The 12,852-nt window shown below is 43.1% G+C and overlaps 1 protein-coding gene across 1 annotated transcript; it reads right to left on the bottom strand.

Moving 5' to 3' along the window:
* Positions 1–1,973: 1,973 nt before the first annotated feature.
* Positions 1,974–2,506, bottom strand: LOC119318756 (protein LITTLE ZIPPER 3-like). Its single transcript, XM_037593351.1, has 2 exons — positions 2,403–2,506; positions 1,974–2,229 (listed from the first exon to the last, which is right to left on the bottom strand). The coding sequence occupies exon 2, from the start codon at positions 2,206–2,208 to the stop codon at positions 1,975–1,977; it is 234 nt and encodes a 77-aa protein (XP_037449248.1). The 5' UTR covers positions 2,209–2,229; positions 2,403–2,506; the 3' UTR covers position 1,974.
* Positions 2,507–12,852: the final 10,346 nt, after the last annotated feature.

Here is a 12,852-nt window from a genome sequence, read left to right as displayed (position 1 = left end):
TTCCTCCTCAATAACCAGTGTGTTGGTTTGCTAGCCCAACATCATGGATGCGCAATTTTGGAGCAGCCCTGCTCTCTCCCCTGTCGTGCGGTGGTCGACGGGGCCACCCAACCTGAAACATGGTTGTGGCATGCCAGGCGGGATGGACCCGCAGCGCTCGTGGACGCAACCAGCAAGGAGGACATTTTCCCTCTCCCGCCTCTGGTTTGGGAGTTTTGTAGTTAAATACCACTTATGTTTTGGGGGGCTTGCGTGTACTTTCGCAAACCCAAGATGAAGCACGGCTTTGGGTGACGTAGAGTTTCTGCTCGGGAGCTCAAATGAGTTTGGGTAAACAGTAAAATTGAAACAAAATCGAAACATTGACAAAAATTTGAAGTGCTTGCAAAATATCATCATGAAATCACATTCCTAGAAGGCGTGGCAAAAAAAATTTGATACTCTGAAAATGCTACTTTCAAAAGCATTTTGGAGCACAGAATTTGTTTTTTTTTTGCTGTTCCTTACAAGAATGTGATTGTAAGACGAATTTTTGCAAGCACTTGGAACTTTTGTCAATGTTTCTCCCAAAAAAAATAGATTTTTTTTATTATTTTACCGTTCACCGAGCTTTGGGCTAGAGCCTAAACCAAGGGGCAGAAAGGCACTTTCGGGCTTTGGGCTAGAGCCTAAACCAAGGGCCTGAGTCGATATTGTTGTAGATCGTTCTGGGTATTCTTGGGCTGAGTAACCCATGTCTTCTTCTCACGCGACCCAGATTAGTATCTGATTGACGTGTGCTGTTGATTTGGTCATTTTCTACTCTTTTTATGTGCGTACTTCATTTTCTTACTTACCAATGAAAAGAGACACATCCCGCATATTCATGAAAAATGTTAATATAGCCAGATAGCCTTCCTACATCCATCTCTAACAAGAACAAATAATTACTAGTATCCAAACCGTTCTCGCACTAATACAATACTCTTAAGTTCTACTGCATACACTAACATATGAACTGAAAAGCCTGGCATTGTGAAACTACCACCGGAATGTGTCACTCGTTGCATCGTCTGCGCTGCAGAAATGAAAAGGGGAAACATAGTATCGATGTGGATAGGACGCAAACCTAACGATTAATTGGACTGGACATGGGCTCACTCGAGTGCTGGTGACGTAGTCTGCAGTTGAGGGTCAATTGCATTGCATGCAACCTCGAGTCAAGCGCTACATCCATTGCAATTCAATTCACGAGTTCAACCGATCGTGTTGTACCACGTCCACCCAAGAGATCATGATCAGAATACTGTTCTATACTCCTCATTTCCTGCTTTACTGTCATCGGAAAGCCAGGAATATATGCCACATCTGAGTACCTCTGTTGCAAGAAAAACAAACAATATAAACCCCCCTTTTTTTGGTGGAATTGAGTTGTATTTATAGTACTAATGTTGGAATCCTCCTCAGAGTTTTTTTAGTGTTTATAGTGTGGTCTGATTGAAGTAATATCCAGCAAACTCGGAACCTATTTCAGTCAAAGAATGGTTGTGTGCATGCATCCTGTGAGGCACCCCTTTTCGAAAAGAAAAGAAAATCAGTCAAGGAGCCTCACTTGTTGAAACGCGTTCACCTGTGTGGCATTGCATAAACATGACGCCGTGTTTGTAAAAGATGGATTTTCGCAAATTGTTCACGTTAAACTGCAGATTTCGCAAGTACAATACTGGAATAACGTGAACTATCTTTCGTACCCATGAGGGCTCAGGCCATCACACCGCAACAAGAAAAGCCATGCAAATATATAACCCCCGAAGCGCTAGCTGCCACCACTAGCTACATAACCAAAGTAGAACTAAACCATCCATGCCAGCTCTAATGGACCTATCTAGTACGTACACTACATACTACTGGTACTACTACTAGCTAGTTTTTGGCAAAGATGACTAGAGCTTCCACGACTGCATGCATGCACGCGCGCGCGCATCTCCGGCGCGATCACTGGGGCTGCTGCTTGCCGGACTTGGACGGCGCCGCGCCGGACGGTCCGCCGCCCTTCGCCAGCTGGGCCGCCGCCTTGGAGGAGGCCGCCATGTGCTGCTGCTTGCGCTTGACATCGGCGAGGAGCTGCTTGTTCTCCTGGTCCAGCAGCTGCGCTGTCCTCCGGAGCCGCTCGTTCGCCTGCATGATGCACAGGTTCTCCAGGTACAGCTCCGTGTTCGCCCGCTCCATCCTCCACTTCCAGCTAGCAACCTGCAGCACATTCACATCCATCCATGGTCAGTGTTCAAACTAAAACATACTCCAAATATATGTTTGCGCTTGATTTAAGAACAACTAGCACCTAGCAGCACTCAAGATTCAAGAAAGAAGGCAAGAAATGCACCAAGGAAAGGATTGAGAAATGCAGCGCCGCTTCTCCATACCGTGAAATGGCAGTACTTGGGCCTGGAAGGCACGGACAGACAATGGCACTGGTAGCAGAGAGGAAGAAGAAGGCTAGCTAGCTATAGCTCGAGTGAGGAAGAACTTGTGGTGCGGGGAGAGCACAGGCGAGGGTGCGAATTTATAGGCCCGCCCGAGCAAAGCAGCAGTGGATCGCAATGTGTACTCCAGTTACTACTCCAGTGTTCTCCTGCACAGCTTCAATGCAGACCGAGCTGCCTAGGGCTCTCAAGGATGTGTACAGTGTACATTCATGGTGGTAGTTAGCTGTCAACGTAAAAGTGTGATGATGGTGATGAATTGATGACGCACTTCTGGTTCTCCGTCCAAAGATACGCAATCATTCTTATTCTCGGCCGTGTCGCGCGCTTCTCCCGGCTGGCAGCATTTCCAACGCATTCATCCCAGTCTCTCTCCCTTCACAAACGGTCAAACTTGGAGCTTACACAGTGCACCAAAGAATTCGTAAACCAGGTGCATGCATTCTCCACGAATTGGTAAGATTTCCTTGGAGTACTAGCATTATCCTTGGGGAAAATGAGAAAGGGCAACTCCAACACTGATCACCGAATGGATGACACTAAATGATTCGATGACGCTAAATGAGTTCGTGGACAGCGGACGGGGCGCCAACCATCCAAACGTAGTCACGAGATGTCTGGCCATTTCAAATGTTTCAAACACAAATTCTGACAAAATTTAGTCTAAACAGATGAAAGTGGTCTTGGACTGATCCAGGGCCAGGCCGGCGTGACGTCCTTGTTCGCAAACGTCGTCAGGCGCGCTGCATTGCGAAGCTCACGCCCCTCTGCCTCGGTGACACATTTGTTGGCCGCCGAGGAGGACGTGTCACCACCAAAATAGATGACTCAACTTTATACTAAAGTTAGTATAAAGTTGAGTCATCTATTTTGGAACGGAGGGAGTAGTAGTCAAGGCGGCCGCACAGCTTGGAGTACCCTTGGGAGGACGGCTCCTCTGTCTTCACGGCGAGCGGACGCCAGTGGCTCTTGGGCTTGCGACACAACGGGGATGGCAGTGTCTCCTCCTTGACACAACTTCCCATGTGGAAGCCGGGGCTATGCCATGGAGAGGTTGACTCCAACTTCACGCGTTGTTTGATTTGGATGTTGCGATTGGATGCAGTGTTTGATTTGAGCGCCGCGATCAGCACGATCTTTATCTGTCACGTGAACTCATCCGGCACAGTGGCCTCGATGAGGAAGGGTGGGTTCTGCACTTCTGCTCCACGTTGTCCGAGGAGATCGGCTCTAACTGGACGTTCGAGGGAGTCGTGGACGCTGAGGGGGCCGAAGACCACCTCCTGGATCTGGAGCTTCCCCCGGATTGAAAGAAGCACGCGGGGAACCACTTTGGAGGCGTCAGACTTGTCCATCACGGTGGCCGATGGTGGGCATATGCGGATTTGGGAGAGGAGAGGAAAGGAGAGGTGTGGTGGTACAAGGCTTGCGTTCGCGATCGGTCGTCTTAAATAGCTAGAGCGGGCGGACCGACACTGGTTCAATGTGGGCATCGGCTAGAGTAGGCTCTCAGTCATGGTTCTGGTGTGAATGTCGCGCGACGCGCACGGTCAGCCATCATGAGCGGCTAAGTGGTCGGTCACGTCTGCTCTGACCAACATGAATGTGGGATGGAGTATTCTAGAGCAAAGGGAGAGAGGGGGGGGGGTTTGGTGGGTCCGGGTTGTCAGGGGCCGACGTGGTAGACGTCCGAACTCCTGCAAAGCTCCCACATGTTTGGTGACGGTTTGCGGGATTTCAAATGTCCTGACCAATCCAAACCCATTTCAAACGTCCTGGCTCGCCGACGTGAGACTCAATAGCTGGCTAGTGGTGGATGTAACGCGCATGGCACGAATGCGATGGAGACCGCTCGGTGTTCTCGGCTCGTCGCGCTCGTGCCTCTCCTTCTTCGACCCAACCGATCGGGGTGGAGGCTCTCGCAGCTGCGCATCGACGACTGGACTGCTAGCTGAGTGAGTAACTCAGCTCCTCTTCTTTCTCCCTCCAATCATATACCCATGTATAGGGCGATTCAGGCGAAGGGCCGGGGCTGGTGCGCAAGTTGGGTCAGAGAAAGTGTGGGTTGGCAGAGCTGGCGAAGCATGCAAGGAAGCTACTTTCCGATGGCGCTCGAAGGCCAATGTCTGGTTGTGGTGGTAGACGGGCAGTGGACCATTTGTTTTAGGCAGTTCCTTGGGTGTGTGGTCAAGCAGCAACAACATGATATTTTCATCGGTTCGATGTTTATGATTAATATTGGGTTCATTTGCCATGTTTCATATAGCAATCTTTGAAATTACTCCCATGGCAAATTGTAGAAATAACTAAGCTCAGATGATTTGTGGTTATTCCCATGGCAAATTGTGTACATGTTTTTGAAATGTTTTCCCATGGCAAATTTGTAGATAATTGTGTGTTCCATAACATGGATTTTGTAGATAATTGATTTCTTTCATGGCAAATTTAGGCCTTCTTGTTCATCTAAAGTATGGCATTTTTGTAATTGCATCTTAGTCACATGGAAAATAGATAAATCATTGCAGTTCATTGAAAAAAAATCTAGTTTGTCTCATGGCAAATTTAGACAAATCGTGCAAATCTACTCTTTTTTTTATGTTCACATGCCAAGTTTAGAGAAAAATCATTGTGTTTTTGCCTGCCAAGGTTAATATTTCATTAAAGTGTTGCGATGTCGAAATTCTTAAAACTTCTGCAAGGTCACCAATACAAGTTTTGCCATGTCACCAATACTAAATTGCCATCTCACTGATGCAAATTTTAACATCTCACAAAGACAAATTCTGCCATGACAATTGCAATATATTTTGTATTGCCATAATTTTTCAGTCAACAAATTTCTTCCTAAATTTCTATCATGAACAAATCTATGTTATCTGGCTTTTTGTACATCTTAACCATGGCAATTTTATTGTATATACCATGCAAATTATTTGTACATTCCATGGCAAATCCTTTTTTAGATACCATGGCAAAAAAATCTATATAGGATGACAAATCTTTTTCTTAAATATCATGGCAATTTTCTACATTATCCAAGGTTTACAGATCAAAATTAAAAAAAAATCCATGCGACGATTGCAAATTTTTCCAAAATTTTACCGTGTTTGATATGAACAAAGTTTCCATTTTTGCCATGTGAACAATGTAAAAAAAACTCAAAATTTTGCCATGTTCTAGTAAGAAATATAGTTTTTTTTATTTTTTCCATGTGACAATTAATTTTTTATAAAAAATACTAAATTCATTTTTACGAAATTTGCCAAGGTTTTGGGTTTTTTTTTGTAAAAGTTTCATTGGGTCATAGAAAACTTAGTACTTACATGGCAATATTTGGGAATTGTTTTATTCATATGGCACAACAAATCAATCATAAGCTTGGTGGCAAATTTAGATAGTGCCCCATGGCAATTTGACCTTTTAGTTTATACTTTTCTTATTTCATTGCAATTTTTTATGCTCACACCATGGCAAAATAAAATTGTGGTATTTTTGCATTTTTTGTGTTGACACTCACAACAGTTTTACAAGTTTTGTTCTCGCATACATGAAAATTTAAATCTCATGGCAATTTCAGTTTCATAATTGTGCCAAATTACTTTTTGCTGGACCATGGCAAATTAAGTTCCTGGTCTATAGCAAATTGCTTTGCTGGATCATGGCAAATTAAATTGAGTTTGACATGCATGACAATTTTCTTCCTTCTATCATGACATTTTGTGTGTTTACTTTTTCCTGTTTTTTTGCAACACTATATTGTTTACCTACAATATGGCAAAAAAATAACAAATTTATTTTTTTCTGTACAAGGAATGGCGGTCGGGCTGGGATGCCTAGTAAAAGGCCATGGCTGGCCAGGTTCGCACTAAGGTGGTTCTCATAGCGAACAAATCCGTTTGCCAATCAAAGTCCCAGGGTGGAAGGATCGTCACGCATGACTCCCCGCTAGGGGGGGCATTGGTTGTGTATTGTAGTCCTTCAGGAACTCCCCACTTTTTAGGAAAAGCCCTCATATTGGACGCAGAGTTTCTTAGCCCGAGCTCAAATGAGCTTGGGTGAACAGTAAAATTGAAAAAAACAAATAAAAAAATCTGAAATTTTTTCATGACAAACATTGACAAAAGTTCGAAGTGCTTGCACAAAATCGTCATGGAATCACATTCCTAGAAGGCGTGGCAAAAATAACAAAATCGATACTCTGAAAATGCTACTTTCAAAAACATTTTGGAGCACTGATTTATTTTTTGCCAAGCCTTATAGGAATATGATTTCATGATGAATTTTGCAAGCACTTGAAACTTTTGTCACAAAAAAATTCAGATTTTTTTGATTTTTTATGTTACTGTTCACCAAGCTCATTTGAGCTCAGGAGCAGGACACTTTCGTCTCATATTCGTCTCTCCCAAGAAATTCAAGACACCATAGCTGGGAATTCACTTACAAAGGGGAGTACTCCGCGACCTCGGCATAAAAGGCACAATTTGTTGGCCGCACCTCTATTCCCATGGTTCCAAACGGTTTGAAAGGGTTGAGCTGCCCCTGAAGTACAAATTTTTCGCTTGGCTTGTCATCCAAAATAAAGTTGTTGTATTTGAAAGATTACCATCATTTGAAAAAGATTGTTTTTACTACATGCCATTAGAAAAAAAATGATTGTTTTCTTATATAACCTGCCGTTGGAAGAAGTACCGGTCCGTATGTCATGGTGAAAAAACAGGAGGCAAGAATGGCTATCAAAGTCAATGGCAGAACATTTAATTAATACACTTTACTCCCGTACTCGAGTGCGGCAGCGCGGTAAGTCTTGCTTTCAAATCAAACTTGCGCTCTTGCTGATCTCCGCACAGACCTCGTATAGTCCCGACGCATCAACATGATGATGAGATGCATTCAAGACGGTGCAGCTGTGTTCACTGCTCTATATGTTGCCAAGAGCAACCTTCTAGAGCAGTAGCGATGCATGATGAGCTATGCATACCTCTTCCATTCAAACCTCCATCATCATCATGGCACATCACTTCATTCTTCAGATTGATGTGAAACAGTGACACATATCTTGTTCAAGACTTCGGAAAATGTCAAGAATGTGATAATTTTTTGCTTGCTGGGTTCTGTAGATTCTGCAGACATTTCTTCAACATCTTGACCAGCTAGTACTATAGCAGTATAAGTGTTTCTCTGTAGATAGAAGAATGAAATTAGCGGCAATGTGCAAGATCTCCAATGAGCAAATTTCTTTCTGTATGTTATCTTAGGAAGAATAATCCTCTCGCCTGTACTCCCTCCGGTCCTTTTTACTCTGCATATAAGAATTGTCTGAAGTCAAACTTTACAAAGTTTGACCATATTTATATGAAAAAATATTAACATCTACCATAATAAAGTTATACAACATGAAACTTTAAGTCATGACGCATCTACTAGTATTGATTTCATATTGTGAATATTGGTATTTTTTTATAAAGTTGGTCAAACTTTACGAGGCTTGACTTTAGACAAATCTAATATGCGAACTAAAAAGGACCGGAGGGAGTATCTGTAATCAAGAGTTCAAGACTCAAGTTCAGCTCAGTTTTTTTGGTTTTTTATCGTACTGTTCCATTTTACCAGTAAAGCTCTTGAATATGAAATGGGGAGATTTCTGAAGAAGTTTGCCAAAACAAAAAGATTTCTGAAGAAGAATAATAAAGGGAGTGGCTAGGTCTCTGTCGACTGAGATTTAACCAAATCTCACTCAAGTGATATACTAGTATTTAAGAAAAAAAAATACTGAAAATAAATTTTTTGTATGAATCTCCATGCAAAATCAAAGGAAAATAGTATCGACTGGGACATAACGAAGTCTCAGTCGACTGAGACTTAGCAAAACTGAAGAATAAATTTCTCATATAACACTCCAAATCCTTGTCAGATACGGTTCCTGCAAGGAATAAATTTCTCTAAACTCTTTGCTTACATAAATCTAGTACTACTAGTAGTAGTACAGACGAACTAGTACTGCAGTTGAGATATGGTGCAGGCACGAGTGCCAGCAGAGATGTAAGGGATGGTACCCTACAGAATAATGCAAGATCTGGATTCTTGGTCGGACTAGACATATTGACCTTGGAAGCCACCTGCAGATCTTACTTGCTCTGCCTGCAAAAATCATGATGACTGAGCCAACTGAAGTTGCAACATGTTCTTCCTCCCTCCATTCCTGTGAATGCAGTGCATGGTCATTGCTGGAGACTGAGAAGACTGAAAGACAGTAGTACAAACATACTCCCTTGGAAAAACAAAAGCCTGCCACTGATGTGCACCTTCCCTTGGAATATGAATGCACTGCGAGGAGCTCGGGCGGATAGGATTTCAACTTGGGCCATTACCAGGAGGACGTGAGCTCAGCAGTACTTCACTGTCACAAAGACCTGTACGTCACATACTCCTCGCTGATGGTACTCTACTCCGGTGGCATGGCTGGAATTATTTGATTTGTGTCGTGTCGCACGTATGGATGATTTATGGCATGCCTGCTTGATTTGCAGATTTTGTTATTGAATGCACATTTCAATACATTGGAGTATATAATTCGTCAATTCTTCACTACGAGAGGAAGACAAAAAACAATAACCATAATTAGACACTTTAACAGATATCCAACTTCCATAATTGCTCCCACTAGTTGGATTAATATCATTATTGATATGCGGCTTCTCGAGGTTGCACACTTCTTTCTTCTTCGATTCTGAAGAAGTAGACGATGTTTCGCATCTAGTTCCTCTATTCTAGCAACGAGTGCACGAGCATCTATCAATTTTGTGTTATCAATAGATTGATGTAATCTTCTCCCCAATATCAAAATTTGCATCCATCCTACACATAAATTTGAGCAAGCAATGAGCTACCGAAAATGCACCGAATCTGGTGAGCACAACCGAATCAAAAGTACCCCCCCCCCCCTGTTTGCACTTGAAAAATACCCATCCGGGACGTTCTGGCGTTGTAGAAACGCGCCACACGACCTGCTGCAGGCAGTCGTCGCACTTTATGACCGGCAAAGGTGAGCAGTCGAGCCGCTGGGCCAGCACCAAGCCGGGGCGACGGCCGGCGTGTCTTTGTCGGTGAACCGCCAACAGGATAGATCTGAGCGGCTAGAGACGGAGTCAATACCTGCATGCGGCGCGAAGGCGTTATGGGGGTTGTTCGGTCTAGTACCCAACCAATCCACGGCAAGGCGCGGTCGCTGGCGGCCGGATGCTCCAAATCCGAAGGCCGGCGACGGCAGCCGCAGATCTATCGGTTGTGCGCTGGCGACGAGCAAGAGAGACACAAATTCGGTGGTCATGCTCTCGACGACCGGGCTGGACAGCGAGGAGGCGGCCGGAAAATGGGCGGCGACGGGGCGGGGGAGGGGGAGGGGACAAGAAATAGGAGTGTTTGTGGCCACGATGGGCAGGCCAGGGAAGGCCAAGGGCACACGTCCAGCCCGTCCTCGCCTGTCCGTTTCGCCGCAAACGCGCCCCAAATTTGGGCCAGAAATGGGAAGAAAGCGGACAAAAAACGGATGTTTGTTCGTTTTGTCCCGCGCATTGGCCGCGATTTGTGTCTGTTAGCCCCAAACGGGCGCGGTTGGACCATTTGGGGTCGTGCGTTGAAGTTGACCTAAGGTTTGAGTTTCTTGACGTATGTGTATGATGGTGAGATCTCGTGTCAGGCGTTTTGAATCAATTCAAGGGTTCAATGATGACAACTGCAGCTTTGAAATGTTGGTCCTTAGGGCATGTGCACAAAAACTTTCCAGCTCTCATTGACAAGGTCAGGTTCACTCCGATAAGGTAGCAACGAGAGTGGCGCGTCGGTTGCTCGTTCTGATGGCAGTAGTGGCCATTCGGTGGTCCAGGAACTCCATATAACTCGTATTATCTTTGGGTGTATTTCTGGCGAACATATATAATAGATCCGGGGTCTTTTTTGCAAAAAAATAAAGGTAAGTCATGAGTGTACAATTAGGGCTCCTCTTTTGATTCAAAGGAGTTTTATAGAAACTTCAGGGGATGGTCCTTATGGAAACAAATTGCCAAGGCTTTTGATTCACATGATTTTTCTACACTCTACAATGAAACTTAGAAGAAACTTCTCAAATCTATTGCTATAATTCCTTTTATTTTTATGGTGTCAACACTATTTGATCTAAACTCGTGTATTTTTTTAATCATGTGTGATTAAAGAGGACATATGATATTCTAACATAGACCAAATAGTGCTTTAGCAGAAAAAAATAACTTAATTGATTCAACGAAGAAATGCAAAAGCCCCTAATAATAGTGAAAACTAGTATCTTAATTTTCTACTTGTCAACTAAGTAATACTCTCTCCATCCCAAAATAAGCGTCGCTGATTTAGTATACGACGGAGGGAGTATGTAGCAGTTGGTGTTGAGGCTCATCTTTGCGCTTACTAAATTGTGTTGCGCTCATCTTTTGTAACTGTCAACTAAGCAATATGTTTCAGGACTTTTGTGGGAGTAAAAGTTTGTCATCCAAGCGATGAAATCAACAAGTTTAGATAATCAATTTATCGTAATCCACCGTGATGGCAAAAAGCATACTTAACCATAGTGCACAATCATCCTGTTGTGAGAGATCAACTTCTTTTTCATTTCTGAAATGTCTAAAGTAGAACCACCTTTGATGCTTTTCATTTATTTTATTATTGATCATCATGTTTTCCTATTTAAACAGCATTCAAAATACGCATTCACAACATTTCCATAACACCTGCATTCATGTCACATTTGCATTGCATTTTATAAATAGACTCATACCTGTCCAACAGTAAGATACAAAGTGCTAAAATCTACGGTGTGTGTAGGGTCAATATATGCAATATTTTTAAGATAATGAGGTCAGTGACGTTGCATATTTCACATTCCAAAGAGTCATTCAAACCACTGGAAAGAGTGCCATCTTCTCATATAGGTGAAAAGAGGCGACACGATCGGATCTACAACATAAATGTATTTGCACAAGAATGTAGTAAGTAGTTCATATGAATTTAACAAATTGTAAAAACTTACCGATGATGCACTTGTAGCGTCCTCGTTGTACACCTCCTTTCACTATCTTTGTTTATTGCAACCAAAATATAGTGTCTCTACTGATGTGACATTGTAGTTATAGTACTGCATAAGACATTCTTATCAAAATAAGTGTTTTGTGTAGTACACTAAAAGGTCACAATAGCAACATGTGTGTAGAAAACTCTGGTTGCAAAAAATAAGTAGAATAAGCTTAACGTAGGAAAAATTAATAGTATGAAATTTAACATAGACATTGCAAAGCTAATAGCCAATTTCGTTTATCAATAAATATGCATACAGTTTCCTAACGAGGATTGTTTGGCTTTTGTAGAACCGTAGAAGAATCATGTGCTTGAATCATTGTTGCATGCAAGGAATTAAATCAAATGACCAAATCATATTTTATCAAATCAAACATGGAAGCATACATATATATGATTAAAAAATTAGAGAAATTGTGGGTTGTTCTACCCCTACCAAGTACGAACTAGGGTTATTTCATGGCAACAAATCGAATCAAAACCCGCAGAGCCGATTCGTGACCAATCAATCGATCTGGAATCAAGGGACACAACACACACAGAAGAGGAATGGATAAGGAGGAGACGCAAGGATGGCGGTGACGGTGACGGGGAGAGTTGAGGACGGCGCGGGTGGCACGGCAACAACATGCCGTGCGCGTGCTCGGCGCATGCAGTGACAACCAGCAAGATCGCCGTCAATCGGAGAGAACGGCCGTGACGAAGAGTTGGCAGCAGTGAGGCAAATCTACTATGGCGGTCGGGGTGTGAGATGGGGGGAATGGGCTAAAGTTTATGATGAAATGATGGTAGGGGGTTATGTAGTTAGGGTATAACAGTGCCGAATTTTTTTTGCAAGTGTTACGGAAAGGATATGCCAACGGCCTGATGTGGCAGAACAAGAGAACGATGTGAGCCGAAATTTACACGAAGTAAAAAAACTGAGCACCAAACAACTAGTTCCACCTTCGCGTGTAATACGGGTGGTATAACAAACTCTATTATCTTTCTTAATTAATGATGGGTGGTATAACAAACTCTATTATCTTTTTTAATTAATGGATGAGGCAAAGCTTATGCCTTCAGTTAGTAAGTGTAGCATTATTGCAATATTTCGGTCAGGAGCCTCGCTTTCTAAGCCTTCACACACCTGTCTGGCAGTCGAGCCATTGCATATACATCACGTCATGTTTGTAAAAGAGAGATTTTCCCAAATTGTTCACATTAAACTACAGATTTTGGCAAGTAGTGGAATAACCAGACCTATCTTTCATGTTACTGGTAGTCTAAGTCTGGTACGCTACGTGCC

Source organism: Triticum dicoccoides, chromosome 6A (assembly GCF_002162155.2).
Source record: "Triticum dicoccoides isolate Atlit2015 ecotype Zavitan chromosome 6A, WEW_v2.0, whole genome shotgun sequence".
Classification (NCBI taxonomy): domain Eukaryota; kingdom Viridiplantae; phylum Streptophyta; class Magnoliopsida; order Poales; family Poaceae; genus Triticum; species Triticum dicoccoides.
The sequence above is the reverse complement of the archived record's forward strand: the minus strand, read 5'-3'. Positions and strand labels throughout refer to the sequence as shown.